The 23389-nt window shown below is 32.1% G+C and overlaps 2 protein-coding genes across 2 annotated transcripts; one reads left to right on the forward strand and one right to left on the reverse strand.

The window, feature by feature from the left end:
• Nucleotides 1–9: 9 nt before the first annotated feature.
• HELRODRAFT_187216 (hypothetical protein) lies at nucleotides 10–9951 on the reverse strand (the record flags this gene model as incomplete). The annotated part of the gene is made up of 23 exons (XM_009023086.1): nucleotides 10–439; nucleotides 539–723; nucleotides 874–1316; nucleotides 1527–1735; nucleotides 1799–2060; nucleotides 2193–2340; nucleotides 2885–3016; nucleotides 3229–3379; nucleotides 3574–3663; nucleotides 3901–4153; nucleotides 4343–4442; nucleotides 4639–4782; nucleotides 5200–5351; nucleotides 5651–5730; nucleotides 5940–6063; nucleotides 6626–6741; nucleotides 7343–7384; nucleotides 7963–8022; nucleotides 8242–8379; nucleotides 8790–8926; nucleotides 9252–9336; nucleotides 9474–9541; nucleotides 9861–9951. 23 exons carry the CDS (start codon nucleotides 9949–9951, stop codon nucleotides 251–253), a joined length of 3399 nt encoding a protein of 1132 aa, XP_009021334.1. The 3' UTR covers nucleotides 10–250.
• A 1694-nt stretch (nucleotides 9952–11645) lies between these two features.
• HELRODRAFT_175685 (hypothetical protein) lies at nucleotides 11646–14612 on the forward strand (the record flags this gene model as incomplete). The annotated part of the gene is made up of 1 exon (XM_009023087.1): nucleotides 11646–14612. The coding sequence occupies one exon, from the start codon at nucleotides 11646–11648 to the stop codon at nucleotides 14610–14612; it is 2967 nt and encodes a 988-aa protein (XP_009021335.1).
• Nucleotides 14613–23389: the final 8777 nt, after the last annotated feature.

The raw sequence follows: 23389 nt of genomic DNA on the forward strand, positions 1-23389 counted from the left end.
CGATGCTACGAAATGTTTTTAACAAAATTTATTTCCTGACTATTTGCTTCCATTGCTTATCATTTATTAATCAAATATACATACTTTCGATGTTGGTGACACAGTTTAAAACGACCTAATTAATGTAGATACATAACCAATAAAATATATCTGAAAATAATACACCGATATAATATGCATTCTAAATGTGAATAAATGTTTATAAGATTCTTCATGAATAATGTAAAAAAAAAATAAATGCATAAAGATATTATTTATTTTTCTTCAACGTTCTCTGCTTCTCTCCGAACTCGACAAGTTTCTCGAGGACTTGAAGGCCCTTCCTCTTTCTCACGAGATTCATGTACATGCGGGCAAGATTGCCACTGTCCGCCTTCTCCCCGAAGTGGATGTACTCCTCTTCTGTTGTCGGTACCCAGTACGGATCGATATCAATCACCTGTTGTTCAGTTCGGCGTTCGTGTTTGCTGGTTTATAATTATATAGAATAATAATGAATTCGGTATTAATGGTGGGAAAGAAAAAAAAGCTTACTGACCGTCCAGTGAGTGAAGGTCAGTTGAGGAATAGCATACCCACTGGTCTTCTTCCTGAATTCATCGGCGAATCCAAAACTTTCGACGACAGGCAGGACGGAGGTAACTTCAAACTCGTTCGAACCTTCCCTCAACTCCTCACTTAATATTCGACCGTGGCGTTTTCCAAGCACTCCGTACATTTTTCCTGAAAATTTTTCATTCATTGAACAGTTGAAATCATTTTTGCTGATTTACTTGTAGGAAATAAATCAGCAAAAACCTGAAATTCAAAAAGTTGATTATGTATTAAAGGTAAGCAAGCGATGATGAGAATGTGGATGACGAAACTTCCCACCTAAAACTTCGGAGGTGGCCTGGATGACGCAGGTGTACATGGCCCACATCAGACGTTGTGGTTGCATCTCAAACGCCTTTCGACAGCATTCCTTAACAGAGGACAACAATGATCCGAAGTCACTTCTGTTTTTCTTGACGGCAGCTGGCGTTGTCGTGTTTGCTTGCCTGGTGTTCTTTGATTTTTGATTTTCAATCTCGTCTGATTCGTTCGAATTTTTACCATTAACCAGAGTAAAATCTTCATGACCGTCACCATTTTTCTTCTCGTCGCCACAGTCGTCATCATTCTTTTCTTCTTCATCATTCCCATTATCCTCCTCCATCTTCCTGGACCATTCCTCCACCACAAAGCAGACTCCGTGCATCGGCTCCTCACACATCGGACCAGCATCGACTGCCATTTGAAATCCATTTATGACAGATCGATCGTATGCTCTCAACCTAGGTTTCAAATTTACATTTGCATTCATATTCTATATTTTTAACGTTGATAACAGTTTCACTATTCATACTTAAGCTTATGTACACTTGCACTTTATATTAACGACGGAAGCGTCAAATGGCATAATCAGTTATTGAATAAAATCAACAATTTTGGCACTAAACAATAAACATGTTTAAAAACGAATATTCGTATTTCAAGCAACTAACATTTTAAAAGTAGACTTATCTTCATCAGAGATGAGGTCCCAAAATGATGGCCTCAAATACCCGGCAACATTATTCACCAATATGTTGGAACAGTTCCTCTTGAAATCAATCGACCAAATTTTTTCTACAAACTCCTTCTCCCACTCGGGACTTACCTGCTCTTCATCATCGTCTTCAGTTTCAGACAATTTTGTCCGCAATTCAATCAACTTGTTTTTCAAATATACATCGAAGCCCTCGATATTTTTATCGGAATCATTCATCCTGTTAACAGCGCATTTTATGAACTGCGAATAATCGTTTAATCGTTGGACCAAGGGATTCGGTATCGGGACTGCTTTCACTTTAATGCACCACCCTTCGCTAGTCTCCATCTGGTAACTACTGGACGACGGTCGATTGTTTTCAAGTTTTTTAGACTTCTGTGATTGGTCGCTGATGACTTCGTTGACCCTATCAAGAACCGGCAATGGAATTATTGTTTCTCGGAAGGGGACTGTGGGCTTTGATACGTTGATTTCTATGCGGGCGAATCTGGCGTGGTCGGTCAATGCAAAACATGTCAATCATTCACGTATTCATTCATCAAACCATCCATTTTTTCATCCAACTATTTGTTCATTCATTTATTCTCTCACTCACTCGTGCATCCATCTTTCAACAAACCTATTTTTGAGATCATCAAGACACTTGTTGAGATGGACCTCTCCCGCCCCAACAATCACGTGCTCTCCAGTTTCCTTGATGACCACCTCAACGCACGGATCTGACTGGTTCAACAGTTTGAGGCCATGCAGTAACTTGTCCATGTCAGCTGTCAATCAGTGCATCATGCGCAGTTCATAAATTGATTTGTCGTTTTATTGAATAGTTACTTGAAACATACTACATGACCAAAGTACACATGCATGCAAACTACGAAACAAATGTCTTGGTGACGTAGTGGTTAAAAGCTCGCTCCAGCAGTCACCGGTTTCGAATGCAAAAGAGATCTCCGCCTCTCATATGCAATGTGTGGGTAGCGTCGTTTCCCACACATTCACGTACGCTGTGTTGTTGTCGCGGGCGTTGATACCTCCGAAGTTGCATCAGACCCACCTGTACATCTCATCAGACATCAGACCCACCTGTACATCTCATCAGACATCAGACCCAATGTACATCTCATCAGACATCAGACCCACCTGTACATCTCATCAGACATCAAACCCACCTGTGCATCTTGTCAGACGTCAAACCCACCTGTACATCTCATCAGACATCAAACCCACCTGTGCATCTCGTCAGACATCAAACCCACCTGTGCATCTCATCAGACATCAAACCCACCTGTACATCTCGTCAGACGTCAAACCCACCTGTACATCTCGGCTCGACGGCAACGTTCACGATCGGCGAAGCATCCAGATGGAGGTCAGTGAACGTCGGGCAAAATATATTAGACGACAGGGCTGCCGATTTGAGCACGTGATCCTCCAATCCTGCGATACCTTCAAATGTCAAGTCACGTTAATTAAAATAATAAGGAATGAAATAAATGGTACGTACCAAATGCTAACGAAAGAACTCAAAATTATTGGGCAGTATGAAGCAACGATACAATGTACCAAGCAACGATACAGTGTACCAAGCAACAATACAATGTACCAGATACCAAAAAAACAATACAAAAATTATACCACAGCGTGTACAAAAAACTGACCGACAATATTGCCAGCAGGCACTTCCTGAACCTCATTCACATCCCTGCCCATTAGCATGTACAGCTCGCCAACTCTGCACTCCTGTATGTTCCTCTTCTTCAAAAGGCTGTCCAGAAGTTGCTGCTGATGCGCTGGTTGTTCGGGGTTTACCTAAAATTAACAACCGAACAATCTTATTATTTATTCGTCCATTCGTTCATTCATTCATTCATTCATTTATTCATTCATTCATTTATTCATTTATGACTGAAGGAACGACGAATGAATAAAAAACAAACAAACAAACATCAAAGAAATAAAATTGACGTCACTTTTATACTTACCTGACTGATTATTTTATCGACAATGGATGGGTGATGTTTGGGACCAAAGACATATAATTTTTGACCTTTCTTTAACGTACCACTGAACACACGTGCAAAGGCTATGAACACCTGATCTGTGTGTGTCATTATTGTTATTATTATTATTGTCGTTGTTGTTGTTGTTGTTATCAGTACATCACATCACTAACCATCGTCAGTGTCCACAGTTGGGTCGTCAACAATATTTTCATATGATATTGTTGATGATGCTGTTGATGATGTTGCTATTGTTGTTGTTGTTGATGGTGTTGTTGCGTTTGTTGTTGTTGTTGTGTTTGTTGTTGTGTTTGTTGCTGTGTTTGTTACCGTGTTTGTTGCTGTTGCGTTTGTTGATGTTGTTGTGTTTGTTGCTGTGTTTGTTGCTGTGTATGTTGTTGTGTCTTTTGTTGTATTTGTTGTGTTGTCTTTTGTTGGGTTTGTTGTTATTGCGTTCGTTGTTGTGCTTGTTGTTGTGTTTGTTGCCGTGTTTGTTGTTGTCTGTGTACTTTGCGCTTCCTTTAATTTTCTTTTCCTCAACAGCATCTCTCTCCTCTCTTCTATTTCCTCACATGTTAAAGGCCTGTAGTTGCAATAATAATTATTATAAAAATTATAATAGTAATAATATAATAACAATAACCACAAAATTATTATTATTTATAGCAAAAACAGCAGCAACAGTAGCAGCAGCAGCAGTAGTAGCAGCAGCAGTAGTAGCAGCAGTATTCCTGCAATCATAAATTGCAAATTTCTAATAGCAAAAAAAAACCTCTGCTTATTCTTGGGTAGAAATTTTTTCTCGAATGGGAACATCTTTGAAATGAAGACGATCAGAGGAGCGTCATCTGAGGCCCGACATCTCATCAGATCTGTACATTTAATTATATTAAATCATATTATATCTATTATATTATTATTATTAATAAAAGATAATTATAACAGCAATAATTATAAATATATATTAACCATAATAACTATAATTATTACATACATGTCACGTTGTTTATTCAGTACGTCAATATTCTAACAATGATAACATAGATGATAATAAACCAAAAGTCTGACCATCTTTCAATTTGATTGTCTCAGGAGGTAGAGACTCTAGAGATGATGATGATGATGTTGATGGTAATGATGATCCTCTAAGAAAATTCATCACTCGTTCGTCGGACATACTGGACGGGTCAGGGAGCAACTCACAAACCATATCTGGAGATGATGATGATGGTGACGCATGAAATGAGAATGATGATAATGATGACGGCGATGGTGTTATCATTATTAATCGCAGTGCTGATGATACTGATGATAATGATGGTGGAGATAATAATGATAACAATGATAAAAAATATTTAAAGGTCATATTACTTAAAATTATTTAAAAGTCAAATTACTTTTCGATTTATATTTCTCAAAGGCAACAACAACAACAGAGACATGCGAAGCCACACATCAATCAAACTCATCATCACAAGATACGTATCACATGTGATAGTCTGCAATCGAACCCAGGAGCACCGCACCGCAACGTAACAGCAGACACCTTTAACTGCTTGGCCATTACGGCGCCGTCTAAACGCTTTAAATTGACAGATTCAAAAACTTTTAATTTTTAACATAACTGACTTAAGACGGCTTTTGAAACAGGTAACCATTGGTAAAAGATGGATTGAAGGATGGACTGGATGACAGTCTGGTTGGTCGACTTCAGATCAGACTCTCTGAGCAAAACTTTCAATTCTAACGCTTTCACTATTTTCTCCACCAATGTCTTATCTCTGAGGAATCAATAAACGAATCATTAAATGCGGATAATTAATTGCAGTTATTAAGCGGCTCTTCTAACCATAAATATTATAATTATGAAAATAATTGTTATTATTATTATATTCTTAGCCGCAGTAGTAGTAGTTGCAGCAGCAGTATCATCATCATTCATTATTGCCATTATATCACCATCATCATTGTTAACTAAAAAAAAGAATAAAATAACCATAATAATAATAATAATAATAATAATATAATAATAATAATAATAATAATAGTAATAATAATTATAATAGTAATAATAAAGTACTTGTGAATCAGCAGAGAATTATACACTTTCCAAATGTTCTCTAGGATGAGCTGAACGAATAATGATTTTTTATTCTTTGTCTGTTTTAAAAAAGATATTATTAATGATAATTGTAATTTTATTATTAACATTATAATAATAATTATGAATGTTAATACTATTATTATCACTATTAAACCGAAATAAGAAGCTTATTATTAAAAAAAACAAAATTAAATAAAGATTTAGGAAAAAAGACCAACAATTAAACGAAAAATAAAAAAGATTACAAATAAAGAAAGGTACCAACCCTGGCACCTTTCTTGATGCATTTATTCTTCAGATCTAGATAATAATCTCCCCAAATGGTTCTTTTTAAAACCTTTTCACTAACACCGAGCTTCTTTGAGTACAATTCAGCAAATTGAGATGTTCTGTGATTGGTTAGAGAAAGTTCATTAATATTAATTTATTAATTAGTTGATTAATTAACTAATTAATTAATTAGTTTATTTATTTTTTGACTTATTTATGAAAATTTGTTTTAAAAAATATTAAAAACTAAATTATTAACGACACAAAGTTACTTAGATGAAAGCTCAGCCAAAGGAAATACTTGGCTAGATAATTACTGATATGTTTGTGTATGTTTATCATAAATGAACAATTCAAATCTTTCAAATAAAATCTGGAAATCTATTAATATTAATCATAAATAACTTTTTCTCAACTATTCACTAAAAATGCTTACAAACATTTACAATCATCCACTAAACAACTAACAAATTTCATTTAATATTAAATAATTTAAAAATATATCAACTTGATTCTTGATACTAATAAAAAAAACATTTACTACTAAAGCATATAGCAATAAACAAACCACAAACATTAAACAAACATAGAACAAAAACAAAAAAACATAAAAATCAAAGAACATAAAAACAAAGAACATAAAATACAAAGAAAATGAAACGCAAAGAACATAAAACTTACCTAAATCCCCAGCCGTCGTAGGCGCTGGCAAAAACAACATTTCCTTGTTCTGGCGAAAAGTAAAGGAGCGAATCGTCGACTTCATCCAAGCCAACCGTCCAATCATTCAGATCAAACTAAGATGGTGGCGGTTGTTTATTAAGATTAATAATAGTAATGATGTCATTATTATTATTATTGTTGTTATTATTATTTTTCTTACTATTTTTATTATAAATGACCAATTAACATCTTAACTAACATTTTTTTATTTATGTATGTATGTATTTATGTATATGGAAATTTTTTGTACGCTTTTATTGAACTTGTTTTTACTCCAATTACGTTTTAATGAAGAATTGAAAGATGTTCTCATTAAAACATTATCTTAATTACTTTCATCATTATTTCAGCGGCCACACCAAATGGTTACAGCAAAGGCAAACACCGCAGCTACAAAGTGCCTTTCATTTGCATCAAACTGCAGAGACACTGTGCTCGAACCGGGTTTAAGTGGATCTCTTGTTTGTTCAGCAGTTGGTGAAATAACAAACATTAAAGAGGTTGAGAAGGAAAATATTAAGATAAGGGTAAAGTAAAAGTTTAATAATAATAATAACAATTAGAAAAATAATAGATAAGAGTAATAAGATCATTATTGGTGATGTTGCAGTTGTTCGTGATTTTTATCAATTAATGATTCATTCATAATTTAAAGAAAGACCCAACAGCACAAACTTGGTTAATATTTTCACTCTTCAACTTTTTTGATTCTGAATTCTGAAAAATTATAATAAAAGTTTGTGAAATAAAAATAAAATAATGTTATCGTTGATGCATAACCACAACGTCAGTTAAAAGCGCCAAAAAAATTTGTAAAACTTAGCAGACGTTGCCGTTAGCAGATAGGTGCTATAGGTGAAGTTTGTCGCGGGTGCGGTTTCAAATGTTCATTTCTAAAATCGCTCGCACACGCACAATTGAATTGAAGCGGGAATAATTACTATATCGTATCGCCTCTACCAGATCTAATTGGTTGATGTGACTATCTTAATGGTATCGTGAGAACTATCTTAATGATATCATAAGAACTATCTTAATGATATCATGAGAACTATCTTAATGGTATCATGAGAACTATCTTAATTATATCCCAAGAACTTTTAAATTATTACTACAAGAACTGCAATAGCTGCAGATGTTTTCACCATATACGTATATTTTAATTTGTTTTTGAATGTATGTATCAATGAATAAACATATGAAAGAATGAGTGAATGAGTGAATGAATGAATGAATGAATGAATGAATGAATGAATGAATGAATGAATGAATGAATGAATAAATAAATAAATGACCTCCTTGGAAAATTTGGCCAACACATCACTGGTAAAGAGCTCTCCAATTAAGGCATTGACCTGGGTGACCAACATCATTCACATCAACCAACCAATCAATCAACCAACCAATCAACCAGCCAGCCAGCCAACCAATAAACCGACCAACCGACCGACCAATGTAACAGTTTGACAATTTGAAATATAATATTGCAATGATATGAAACAGCCATATAACACAATAAATACATTTATCAAATATTGATTTGACCAATGTATAACAAATTAGAAGATTATAACTTTTTGTAGGATTTGTAAAATTCTCAGTTCAGCTTCTTCTTCATTCATTTTCAACTCGATGATCAGTCTGTCCATTTTATTCAGCACTAACACTGGGACTATGTTCTGGAGCCAGGCTTGCTTTAACACTGCATGCGTCTGAAATTTAAAAATTTTCTAGTTTCACTTTCAAATGCGTCCCTTGATGACCAAAAAATATTTATAATTTAAAAAAAAAACTATAGTTTGTATTAAACTTGAAATAATTCTAATTTTATTTATTTATCTCAACAAAAACAAAAATCTTTTAAATGTCTTTCAACTGAAAATATTTTGAAATACTAGAAAAACTAATATATATAATATATATATATAGAATTAAATTTAGAATTTATAGAATATTATAATATATATATATATATATATATATATATATATATATATATATATATATATAGAGAGAGAGAGAGAGAGAGAGAAATTTAACTGATCGGCTGATTAAATAAAAAGTATTAAAGTATTTAAATAACAAAGAAATTTACTAAAAAAATTTTTTTAATGAAAAATACCTGTGGACAAACACCTTCGACTACATCAACCACTACAATTGCACTATCACACAGGCGCACTACCGTTGACACATCTCCTGAAAAGTCGATGTGGCCGGGAGAGTCGATCAGGTTCACTAGGAATTCCTTTGCACCTTCTAGGTCAAAATATTTTAAATACATTTTACAAATTTGGTTTTAACTGCTATTTACAGTTTTAAACAAATTTCAATAATTTAAAAATATATACATTTATCGAGTGTAAAACAGTTCACCATTAAAATTACAATCATAATTATCACCACACAATCATCACAATCATCCTCACCACATAATCGTCATCACCATATCATCATCACTTTCACTACATCATTTAATCAGCTGTGATTAATAAAATCTTTTAACCAAAAGTTAAAAAGCAAAAATAGAAAAATAATATTTAAATTATATATTTGAAAGAAGAAAAATAAATTGTAATTCAACCCATCTGATGATGAAGTGAGATAGCACTTGATTTCATGGTTATGCCACGAATTTGCTCGTCCTCTCGGCTGTCCATGTATCTCAGCTTCAAAAATAATTAAAATAGAGATTCCGAATTTGTGTGTGTTAGTCTGTGTGTGTGATTCTGTGTGTGTGTGAGTCTGTGTGTGTGAGTTTGTGTGTGTATGAGTCTGTGTGTGTATAGGCATCTCTCTATTATACCTTGCCTGACATTTTTTGTGATATAATGCCATTGCTAGACACAAGTGCATCAGCTAATGTCGTTTTGCCTTTCAAATAAAATTATGATTATTTTTAGATTTATTTAACAATAAAAATATATAATAAATTTAAATAAATTAATAAACAATAAAAATAAACATATGGGAAATAAAATCAAAATGAGTTTTTAATGAATTTAAATTAAAAAATCCAAAAGTTAGGCTTAGGATAATTTTCTTATACATTACCTAAGTTTGCAATTAAATTAGCATTTTTTTTACATATAAATGGAATTGATATTTTGTTTTAATTTATTACAAAGTTGAAAATAGACACTTAACTTGAAAATAAATAAAGTAAAACAAGCCAGTGAAAGAAACAACTGACCGTGGTCAACATGGGCCAATATGCAGACATTCCTGATGCATTTGACATTTTTCTGCAACTCCACTAATTTATCCAGTGACACTCGATTCATTCCGTTTCAATTTCAATTTATTATTTATTTAATAATTTAATTTAATTTATTATTTTAAACTTCAAATTTAAAATGTAAAACTAGACCTGGAACGTTTTCAAAAGCACGCGTATGCTATTGTATAAAATAAATCTCACTACTAATCAAGATGCAATTCCTTGAAAATTCATTTCGCTAGTTATTAATAAATGAAATCACTCTAAGAAACTTGACTGACAGACAGGACGACGAAACACACGACTGGGGTTGTCAAAACAGCATGCTCCTGACATAAACAAACTCAACATCAACATATTGCGCAACACTTGACCATGAATGAATGTGCCGGTTCGAAAAAGAACCATTCATATCATATACTTAGATTTTTGTTCTATTTATATGACTAAGGCACACGGCCGTATAAACTATTTATCATTAAATCTCATTAACTTATAATAATACTATCAATGATGTAGAAAAAAAATTATCATGTCATGTTATGTCATCTTCATCTTTCGGCTGTAACCGGCTATTTGTTTCTTCGTGAATTACTTCGTACCAGGGTCCCTATCCTGCATTTACACTTCCAGTGTCATTCCTGATCTTCGTTTTTTAACTCAATAATTTTATAAAAAAAAAGCTTTTGTAATAGATAATTAAACCCGAACCTCTTATCCCATTGAACGTGATAAGCAAAAGAAAGTTGTCAGCCACACAACGACAAACCTTGGCTCCCTCGTGAAAATTCTGGACCCTACCGTGAAAATTAAAACATTTCAAAATTTTTGGCCCCACCCCTCGTCAAAGTTGTCTAGATCCGCCACTGCGTTACGGTGTAGTTTTTACACCAACTTTGAGTTCCTCAAAAAAGAAGCTCATCGAATTTTTGCTGTGAACCACTAGGGTCAAGTATAAATGATTATGAAAAAATTGGCTTGTTAACAGAAATGTTCGGGTAAATCAAAGTTTTTACTGGACTAGCATATAAATAGATAAACAAATTTATATATAAGTATATATATATATATATATATATATATATTACATACATAAAGCGCGTGTATTGTATGTAAATCTATAACTATTGTGTAAAGTTTACGACCCGTGCGACGTTCGCAGTTTCTTCCATTGTTTGTTTTCTGGCAAATAAACGGTAATTATCGCGCATAGTTTCGATTATAAATTTATAATTGAAGATAATTTAATATTTTATAAATAAAAATTTTTATTTAAAACGCCTCTTTTTATTCAACGTTTGAAAAAAATTAACATTTAAAAAGTTTAATTTTAGGCTTTAGATGCCATTTTAAAACTGAATCGCAGCAATTGCAGCAGCCATATTGGTTATTGATGGCGATTGTGTAAGATAATTATCGTCTTCGTCTAAGTAGATTACCTAATAATTTGTTTAATGACTGGATGTTACGTTTATATTACGGATTATATCATTTATACAAAAATTTTTTTGTTATCAAATTATTTTATTTGACGATCGTGACCGATATGGATATCTCGTTGTTTCCATCTCCCTAAAGTTCATTTTCCTAATTTTTATTTTAGAGGTAAACTTTTTCCAAAATGTAAAATTATTTTTTAATTTGTCTAATATTTAAAAACTATGAATTTTGATTTTCGAAAAGTATTTTAATGCGCGTCATTTTTTACAGATGAAAATATGCTATCTCCATAAAAATAAAGAATATTTTCTGATGTAAATGGATCAAATCAGAAATGGTACACCCAACTTGCTAAACCCACCGTCATCATCTTCGTCATCATCACTAACAGCGTCTACGAACTGCACAGTTCGTAACTTGATAGAGGCCGTTGCGAAGATAAGGCACCAGAAACAGTGTGCTACAGTTGTGAGAATCCACAAAGCTGTCAGACAACAACTGCAGAAGAATTTAGATATAGAAGAGGTCATCCAACAGCTAGCCATTGCTACCAACACAGGAGCTCTATGGAGGGTAGATAACAATGGAGTAACTTCTTACAGAGAGCCTCCAAAGGGCTCATCGAAGGAGCAGATTCGCTGGTCTCAAAAAGATGCAGTCAGGTGGTCGAACAAAGACTTACAAACACGTACATTAGCTGTTTCACATGTTAAGTATCCACTTCCAGACCAGGCTACTTATCCTATGTCAGATCCTTCGATGTTTCACCACATGGCCGATCAGTTTACTTGGCCTGTGTCTGATGCAAGGAGGTGGACAGAATCGATGGCTGCATGGAATATGGTGGAGCCAGTGCGACAACATTTGACTGATTCTATTGGATGGCCCATGAATGACCCATTGAAAATGTCAGTGAATGATTCAACAATCAACTGGCAGAATGCAGAACAGTATCGTCTTTCAATGCATGAGAATTTTCCCTGGCCAATGAATGGAGATGGGTTGGCTTGGTCGATATCAGATCCTTGGAGAACAATTGAGCAGCAGTTTAGAAGGAATGAGTGTCCCAGCACGAGAAATGTTATGTTTGATGGCAGCTTCCAACCCACTGATGAAATGCAAGAAAAAAATATTTTATTGGCTGAAAGTAATCAATGGTCAATACCTACTGCTGCTATGGGCTCAACTGCTGCCTCTTTGGAATCTAGGTCCCAAAAAATGGCACCAGATAAGGAGGCTTTCAACCAGCTCAACAGTAAACAAACAAATGTTGACAAAAATAAAAGTAACACTAATTGTAATCAAAATAATCCTCTTGATAATCAACTTACTAATGAATCGATTGTTAATAATAACAACAGTTTAAATGATATAAACAACAATGTTAATACAATCAATAATAATAATATCAGTTCTGCTAATGATCTTAATGTCACGAATAGTAGTAGTAACTCAAATATCACCAGCAACAACAATGTCAACACTGGCAACAACACGGCTAATGTGAGTTCTCCTCCAGTCATCAACGACTATTCCTTTCATGAGCAAGCATCAAAGCGTATTCATCAGTCTGACATGAACGATTGGCATCAAATGAAACAACAATCACCTTCATCTAATAGAGTTGCTGTAGACAACAACACTCAACAACATAACAGCGGTGACATCAGCCTCAACAGCTCGCATAATACAAATAACCAAACCAATTTTTGTACTGGTAACATGCTGCAAACCAGCCACAATGTTATTGCATGCAACAACATTGATGCTAACAATGCTATTAGTGGTCATAACATCAACAATGACACAATTATGTCTCAAAATGACAACAGCAACATCAGCAACAACAGCATCAGCAACATTAGCAATTGCAACAATGTAAACCAACAGTTCTTATCATCACTGCCTCAAGGTATTGTATCACCATCAACTTTACAACAGCAACAAGAGAATAGCATCAACAACATTAATAAAAATAACAACATAAATACTTACTTTGAAAGCCCTGAGAAATGGGCTGGAAATTATACTGACCATTTGGGCAGTAGTGATGTCAGGGATTACCGTGGTCATTGTGACCATAGGAAAGTTTTCAATGACCACACTAACTTTACTGGTAACATTAACCAAGATATTCATAATAGCAATGGTAATGATAAAATTAATAATAGTAATAGTAATGATAATAAAAATAATGCTGATGATGGTAATAATGATGGGCATAATAGTTGTGCTGAAAGTTGTGAAAGTGATAAATTTATGGAATGTGATTTGATTGGTCAAAGTATCAACTTCAATTTCAATAATAGTAATACTACTGCTACTACTACTACTACTACTACTACTACTAATAATAATAATAATAATAGTGGTAATTGTAATGATAATAATCATGATAGCAATTTTGTCAAAGGCAACTATGAGCAGAATAAAAATGAAACCAATATGGAAATTTCTGATCACCCTTGTAATAATAGTAATAATAATAATAAAAATAATACTTGGGGTAATGATAAAGCTGAACATGATGATAACGGAGGTGTTATGTGCATGGATCATGATGGTAATGTTAACGACGACCGCAGAGCTGCAAATGATGCCAATGCTGATTCTGGTCAAATTCAAGATGGTTATCCCCTTAGTAGCATTAATGGTGATGAAAATAATTTTGATATCAATAATGATGACAATAATGAGAACATTGATAAGCCACCTGAGCTCGTGATATGTCAATCACTCCATTCAGACAGTCAGTCATCGTCATTGTCATCACACAAGTTCACCAATAATATTGGCGGTAATAATGATGACGATGATGGATATGATAATAGTGTTGTTGATAGTGGTTACACTCATGATGATAATGATGCCAGATCTCCACCTCATCTAGATGCCAATGATTATATTGATAATATGGAGGGTGAGAAAAGGAGTGACTCAAACGTGACTGGTGTTGAGGCTAGTGTCATTAATAAGGGTGATAATGGTGCTGATAATATGAATAACTGCAGAATTATATGTGATAATACTGATAAGATTAATTTGAAAAATGAATGTAATAACTATAAAAATAAAACAACTAATAATAGTAGTAATCTCAGTAATGCTAATAACAATGATAATAAATCTGGTGCTTGCCCTAGTCTAGATGGCAAGAAGAAATCACCGGAAAATCCCAGCTCCAAAAATAAACTCTGGAAAAACCCACTTCCTATACTTGAGAGATTGACAGCATCAACATTGAAGAGCAGTTACTTTGAACAGCAGCAGCAGGTTGGTTGTTAATTATTTAATTACACAATTGTTGCCTGTGATATTTAACTGTTATGTCATTGTTTTATTAGTTGTTTGTCCTCTTAATTATTATTATCATTTTCGTTGCTGTCTTGTTAGATTTCATAGTGTGTGTTTATCTGTTATTACATGAATAAATAAATACAATGAAATTTAAGGTGGTGTCTTGCTGTGTAGTGCTTTATAGATCATATGTGGAAGTTTGTATGACTTTTTGAAACAATGTAAGCATGTGTGGTGTCAGTGCAATTAATAGTATGTGAATACATGGTATGGTTTTATTTTTGATTTTTTTTTTAATGTTTATGCGATGGTTGTTGGTTATATCGTTTAGCCAATAACTGAGATGTTATTAGTTATGATGATGGGCAGTGATGGTGAAAAAGATGACGACGATGATGAAGAGAATAATGGTTGTTGTCACTTGAAGTTTAAAAATTTTCAAACAAACGTGTAAATTATTTTCCATCCTTTCATCCTTTTGTATACATCATCACATCACCACACTATTATTGTTTGTAGGAAGTTACTACTACTACTGTCACTACTACTACTACTACTACTACTAGTAGTAGTAGTAGTAGTGTAAGTAGTGGTACTGTGGTAGTAGTACTGCACATTTACAACAAACTTTTTCAATCATACAAAACAATAAATTGGCAACAGTTCTAAATCTAAATTTCTAAATTGAAAGAGACTTTTCAAAATTGGGATCCCTAGACAGACTAAATACTCTCTTTGATGTGTTATAAGTTGTTGTTCTCTTTTAACAATGCTGTGATTTATACAATTTTCATGCCAAGTTTTTAGCCTTCACTTATCATCTTTTACTTTGATTTATCTTATTTATTACATTATTTATCTAATATCTAATTGTTTCAGTTATTTGTGTGAAGCATTTAAAAACATCTGTGCGTTTTTATTGCGTGTGTGTGTGTGTCTATGTCTGTGTGAGAATGCAGTTTGTGTGAACATGTGTGTGGCTTGAAGGAAAAAATTGTATAAATGTTTTTTTTATCTGATATATTAATCAACAGTATGGTATCAAACATTATTTTCATAACTCAGTCAGTATGTTTTATGGTATAAATGTTATTTTTATCTGATATGTTAATCAATACTATTATAGAAACATTATTTTTGCAACTCAGTATGTTTTTTGACAATCAGTCATTGTTTAATATTCTAGTTTTTATCATTTTCTTAAGGTCAGTTATTTATTTGCAGTTTTTATCCTTATTTTTTTATCTTTCTTGTCAATGTTGGCTGCTATATTTGAAATTCATATATAAGAATAGTCAATAAGTTCATAAATAAATAATTAATTAATAAATAAATAAATGAATGAATGAATAAATCTTCCGTATGAATCAGCTAATGAATGAGTCACACTTGAGATAGTAAACAACCTAGCAATCCTATTTTATTGTATGACTTAATTTTGAAAACTATCCAGTTTTTATACTTGCTCCATCCACTCACATGATGACCTCTGAAATATATGTTTACGATGTTTCAGCATAAGCTTTTTTCATATACATAATAATTTTAAACATTTCAAATTGATCACAATAATTAAAAATTGCTCCAGCTGTCTGTTGGTTTTGTGTTGTTGCTTATTTCTTAATGTTTTTACGTGTGCAAGTGTTCTTTTTTTATTGACAACTGCACACATACACACATGTATAGTATATGTACACAAGCACAGATGGTTGACTGACTGACTGGCTGGTTGGCTGGCTGGCACACAGGCTAAAACAAATAAATATCAATTGAAATCAATAGTTTCATCATCTTCATTATTTTTGCTTGCTCAGATTAGCATTATTGATTTTAACACAAATGCTGTTTTATGAAAAAGAAAGAGAAGAAAGATAAGGAGAGAGAGAGAGCAAGGGAGAGAATAGAAAAGTGAGGGTTGATGAGAAAGATTTTGTATAGAAGAGATTTTTTGGTTAATGTTTTTAAAACTTATGTTTTAAATTTTATTAGATTGTCTTGGTTGGTGCTTAGTCGTATTTTAATTGCTATGAGTGATGAGAATAGACAGAATGTCTAATTTCAATAATTATGTGCTAGTATGTGAACTAGAGGTTAACTAGTTAACTAGTAGTAGTAGTAGTAAAAATTAAAACAGGCGTAGGTAGTTCTGGTATGAAAAGTATTTGTAACAATAAAAGTAGTAGTAGTAGAAGTAGTATTGGTAGTAGTAGTAGCAGTATTGGCTGTAGTAATAGTAGTAACAGTAAATAGTAGCTTTCATTACAGGCTACATCTGCCACCCACACCTAATGTGATTGTTTTATATGGGCATCATCATCATCGTCATTAATGTGGTTTTCATCATCAATTGTCATTTTGTCATCATCAAAGTCTTCTTTATCTTCAGTTTAGTTCAGTTTAGTGCAATCATATACTCATTATGATTGTTACTTGATAAAGGTTTTGCAAGTAAAGATGATCTTTTCACTGTTGTTGTTGTTGTTGTTAATTGTACTTTACATTAATTGTACTTTACTATGATGAAGATGTAGTTAATTTTAATGGTGGCAATGCCATTATTAATGTTAAGAGAGGTTTCAATTTCATACTATTGTTATTCTTGAGACATCAATGCTCAAGTTAACTTTGTTTTATAAACTGCAATAGGTAAATAAATGGATTGTTTTGGTTGTTTGTCATGTTAATATTGTGTTTGCTTTGCTACAACTTGCAATGAATGGTCTGCTCTTACTCAGATTTTTAAATAACTTTAATTTTTTTTTATATTTTCAATATTGAATTCTTTGTTGTTGATTTTTAAATAAAACTATTAACATTATAAATTAGATTTAATTTAGACGTGTGTGTGTGTGTGGTGTGTGTGCGTGCGTGTGTATGATGGAGATGTTGGTGGTGAATAATAATATTAATAACATTATTTTTATTCTTATTGTTATATTATTCTATATATATATATATATATATATATATTATTTATTATATTTTATGATAAATAAAAGTGTGTATGTTAATTCAATGAATATGATCAATCACTGCTTAATCATTGTTGTCACCACGGTCATAATTGTCATTATCATAAGATAAACTGTCAACTACATGTTAGGTTTATTGCCTATGTTTCTAGCATTATTAACAATCAATTAAGCAATCACAATTGTCAACAGAAGTGTATGTGTATATGAATGTATACATGTGCTCCTGTGTGTATAAACGTTACATATATCGTTATATATATATATATATATATTACAGGTTATGCACACTTTGTTATTGTACCTGTTGTTCAATATTCACGGCAAGTAGTTTATCAGTGTGTAACATGCAACAATTTATGTCATATAAATGCGTTGTAACGTTGTTTCAAATTGGCATATGTGTTTAGTTCATGTCTGCTTAATCTATATTGGTTTATTTATCTCTTTGTGCTCCTGTGGACATGTGGAGTCGAAATGGTTAGTGTTTGTTTTGTATTATACATGCTAAATTAAATAATTCCACTAATACATGCTCTCTTGCTCTCTCTCTCTCTCTCTCTCTCTCTTTCTCTTTCTCTCTCTCTCTCTCTCTCTCTCTCTCTCTCTCTCTCTCTCTCTTTCTGTCTTTGTTGTAAAAAGTTCTTTTTTTAAACATACACACACAACGTTTAATTGAGTTATAATATTATTGTTATAATAATGTAAATGTTCAAAGATACTAGTGTGATAGATATATATTATTGTATGTATATTGTTGTATGTATATGTATGTATTTATGTATGTATAAGTATGTATTTATGTATGTATGTTTGTATGTGTGTATGTATGTATGTATGTATGTATGTATGTATGTATGTATGTATGTATGTGTGGATTATATAATTGATGAGAGATTGAGTGAGCATAGCTGGCCTAGCATGTTCTTTTGTTGGCTTAAGTATATATCCTAAGCTGTTAAGTGTTGTTGTTTGTGTGATGTTGCGTGTTGCGTTATTGACATGTTGTTTTTGTCCTTGTTTTTGCTTTTTTGCTGATGTTGTTGAAATTGTTGTTGTTGTGTTTTTCTGTTGATGTTGTTGTTAATGTTGTGTGGTGTGGCATTTGTTTACTGCTACATTACTTGTGATTTTGTTTGTTGGTTTGTTTGTTGGTTTATTTGCTTGTTTCTGTTTTGATAGTTTTTGTATTGTTTTACTGTATTGTTTGTTATTTATCATGTCATGCTTGCAGTTTGTTGCTTGCTTTAGTTTCATGCTCCTGTTATTAATATTGTTATTGTTGCTGCTATTATTATTATTATTATTATTAAGGTTATTATTAATTAGATGTTCTTTTGTTTGTAAAGTTTTTAATGTGCAGTTATCTGTTTTGTTTCTTGTAATCTCTCTCACTCTCTCTCTCTCTCTCTCTCTCTCTCTCTCTCTCTCTCTCTCTCTCTCTCTCTCTCTCTCTCTCTTCCTTTCTCCCCCTCTCTCTTGTCTTTTTCCATGTAATAAATATTGATGATTTTTATTGGTGGTTTAGATAATAACTACATTTTTTATTGTAGCAAAAGACTGATTTGTTATATTTACCTAATTATTTTATTTATATGATTATTTTATTTATATAATTACATAAAGATAATTACATCAGCTACATAAAAGGTAATGCTAGAGATGATCACCTAATGAATGAATTCATTAACTTTTTTTTAAAGTTAATGAATACATGGTTGGATTGAAGTAAAATATTTTAAAAAAATTTAGTTTCAAGTAGCTTTCCTAATAGTTGAAAATTTAAAAGATGTCATAAATCATTTTATTTACATATTTAGAGAGTTCGCTTTGAGTTTTATACAATAGGTTTTCTAAACTGGATATATGAGTACCATTTTTAACAATGATTAATAATAATTATATTATTATTATTATTATTAATACTAATATTATTATTGTTATTGTTGTTATTTTTATTATTATTATTATTAACATAGGATATGATTGATCTCTATTGATTGATGTTGTAGTCTTATTGTCTTGTATGGTTTGTTATCATGGGAAAGTTTTACAAATTGCTGTTTGGTGTGTGTGATGTAGTTGTTGTTTGTTAGGTGTGTGTGCGTGTGTGCTTGTGTGTGCTGTTGTTCTTTGGGTGTGTTTTTAGTTGTTGTTCACATGTTTTGTGGTATGTTTCATTTATTATTTTTTTGGTATGAGATTGATGTAGCATGATCTGTTATTGTTTCGTTGTTCATTTAGTATTCAACTTAGGTGCTGTGTGTTCGTTAACGTAGCTTTTTAACGTTATTTTACTTTACTTATTAAATACAATTTTATTACTGTATTAATTACGTTGCTCGTTCTTCTTTCATATATATTTTTTTCGTAATAGTAAATAATTGTGCTGTTTTTTTTCACTGTGTGTTTGTTCCTTACAATCCTTCAAACTTCTCATTACAGAGTTACAAGTGATGCTGTTATATAAATACAATATTGATATTATCTACATTATTTTTTATCTACATTTTTTTCTACACTGCCATCACAACAAACATTCTTCTTATGAAGTCAACAGTTGTTCAGATGTTTTTATTTATAACATTTTCATTGATTTAATGGTCTTTATTGCAGTTATATAGTATTTTTTCTCTTCCTTTTTTTTACTGTTTGGACAAAACAAATAAATTTATATCTTGCTTGTTTTATGCAAATGAGAATTTATATTGATTTACAACTTTATAGATAACATTTCAGCACACACACACACAAGCGTGTGTGTGTGTGTGTGGTCGCTTGTGTATTTTTTATTATTTTATTTATTTTTATATGAGCCATATGTTGGGCGTTTTTTTTGTTTACGCACACACACACACACACACACGTTTATATACATAATATTAGAAGGCCTTGTTAGCAAAAAAATGATCATTTTACTGTCATTTATGGATCTTTTCAGGTGATATTCCATTACAACATTGCTAATTCGTGATAGACTGGATGGATGGTTAATTATTATTGGTTGATATTTGGCTGCCTAAGTTTAAAGGGTTATCTTCTCTTTGCACACACACACACACACACACACACACGCACACATACAGTCGTTTAGGAAAGCATTTTCAGTGTTGCTTAATTTTCTATTTAATTATTCAACCTTACTTAAAGATGAATCTCAGTTGATTATTAAGTTTATTTAACTCATACAAAAAATTGGCGTTTGAGTTAAAAAAATGTTTATCAAAGGCTGTTGTTTAGTTTTTCAGGCAGATATAATAATATTTATTTATAATTTGATGATATTTATCAACAATGTAGGGTAACAAGAAAAACTAATTGTTTTGTTAAATATCTTGATCTTGTAACATTAATGTAATGTCTCTTTATGAGAATAAAATATGAATCATCATTTCATTTCTCTGTTCTGGTCAATGGTCATTTTGCTACAAAGAGAGTGAGAAGGAGAGAGAAAAAGAGAGAGAGGGAGAAAGTATTGATAAATGATCACTGCACTCAACATATATTTGACCATACAGTAGTCACAAAGCATGAAATGAATGAAATGATTATGATGAAGGTGAAGAACAAAGGCCAGTATGAACCAACAGCCAAATCAGTAGTAGTTTTATCATTTCATTTCAGTTATAGCTATATAGTTGTTCCCTCTATATGATGCTAATTTTGAATGCAGTAGTAGCAGTACTCAGTATTGATGTGTTTACTTTTTATTAATAGTAATTGCAGTGCTTGTTATTGTTATATCAGAATTGGTAGTAAAAGTTGCATGAGAAGTTGTAGTAGTAGTTGTTGTAATAGTTGTTGTTTTAAGTAAACTATAAGAGCAGGTGTGGTGGGATCTGTTGTAATTGGTGTTTGTTGTTTGTGTGCTGTTTGTGTGTGTGTGTGTTTGTGGGTCTTTTTGTGGGTCTGTGTGTGTCTGTATGTATGCTTGTCTACGTTTGTTTGTGTCAGTAGTAATTGTATGTCTGTTTCTGTGTTTGCCTGTTTGTGACTTTCTATAACTGCCTATATTTATGTCCACTTGTACATTTATATATGTATTGTTCATACATCATTGTACATTTGATGTTGGCAATTTTCTTAGCTAAGTATAATTATGCTGTCTGTACAATTGTATTTGTAAATGTGTAGAAGTTGGTTTGTTCGTTTGTGTGTGTGTGTGTGTGTGTGTGTAAACGTGTCTATGTATGTGATTAAGTCCATATTTGTTTATTCATTCTGTACTGCTTGTGCCTTTGTTTTGTTCAAGTTAACTTGTGCACATGTTAGCCTGCACATAAATGTAGATGTTGTGGTGGACAGATGTACAAATGTTACATTATACATACTATATATATATATATATATATTATATATATATATATATATATAATATATATATATGCGCATGTATGTGGTTTGTGTGTGTAATGTATGTATATACGAAATATAATGCACATAATGTATATCCATGAGTAAAATATGCATGCCATACATATGCTGATTGATACAAGTACATCTGTTTGTACGTTATTTTATATACATTATATGCACTGAGTGTCTTCCATTCATTGTCAGTTGTCTATTTTTGTGTTTCATTGTGTCAATCTGTTGTGATAGGACAACGGCAACAGAACGATGCCTGACACTTTGTCATGTTTGTCGTTGAAATTAATCGACACCGTTGTCCTCTTCATTCTTCTCGCCGTCGTGGTCGTCGCCTTCAAGAAAGCAGCACGGTTATCACCACCTCACAACTCACGTCACGTTTTATTATTCAATTCAGTGATTATTATTATTTTATTATTATTCAATATGTAACATCGATAGATCAATTAATCAATAAAATACATCAAAACGATAATGTCATAAGCTGATCTGAATGATTTAGTAAGTTTGGTTACTCATAACCACGTATATGATATATATATATATATATATATATATATATATATATATATATATATATATATATATATATGTTATATAATATATATGGTGCAATGTATGTATAATAAGTATGTAGTGTGTGTTATTGTTAGCCTTTTTTGCTACTAAGTACATAACACATCATCTGTTGCCTCTCTATTTACTTCCCCACCTGACTAACTTTGCCTCGGTATATCTGTTCATCTACCAATCATTAACTGTGATGGTTAGATCATGATTTGTAGACATAAAAAGGTTTTATACTTGTAATTATGCTTGTTGTATTTGGAGCTTCGGTAGATCACTTCACTAGTCTCTTTTATTGTTTATACCTAGTAAAGCTACAAAAAGAAACCGAATTTTTTATATGATAGTTGGCAAATGTCAATAAAAATTATAGAGAAAAATTTTTAATAAAGCCACCCAAACGATTATTCATCAATCATTTTCATTCATCTATGCATTCATTCCCTGATCATCTTATCTTGGTCGTCGATCAATCTGTTGTTCTTTTTAATATTTTATTCAACCATTCGCCATTTTCGTCATTGGTTAATCATTTTTGTGTTAGTGTGTGTGTGTGTGTGTGTGTGCGTGAGTGTGTGTGTGTGTGTGTGTGTGTGTGCGTGAGTGTGTGTGTGTGTTTGCCAGTTTAGATGAGAGCAAAGAGAGAGAGAGAGAGAGAGAGAGAGAGAGAGAGGGTCTTTGTTTTTTCCTGCACTCACACGCGCATATATATATATATATATATATATATATATATATATATATATATATGTTGGTAATAGACCATAATTTTTACAATATTCTATAAATTCTACCGATTGTTTGGCGTTAATATATTTGTAGTTCGTTTTTTCGATTTTTCTCACTTTAGGAGAA

The sequence above is a fragment of the Helobdella robusta genome, assembly GCF_000326865.2.
Source record: "Helobdella robusta unplaced genomic scaffold HELROscaffold_34, whole genome shotgun sequence".
In the NCBI taxonomy this organism is placed as follows: Eukaryota; Metazoa; Annelida; class Clitellata; order Rhynchobdellida; family Glossiphoniidae; genus Helobdella; species Helobdella robusta.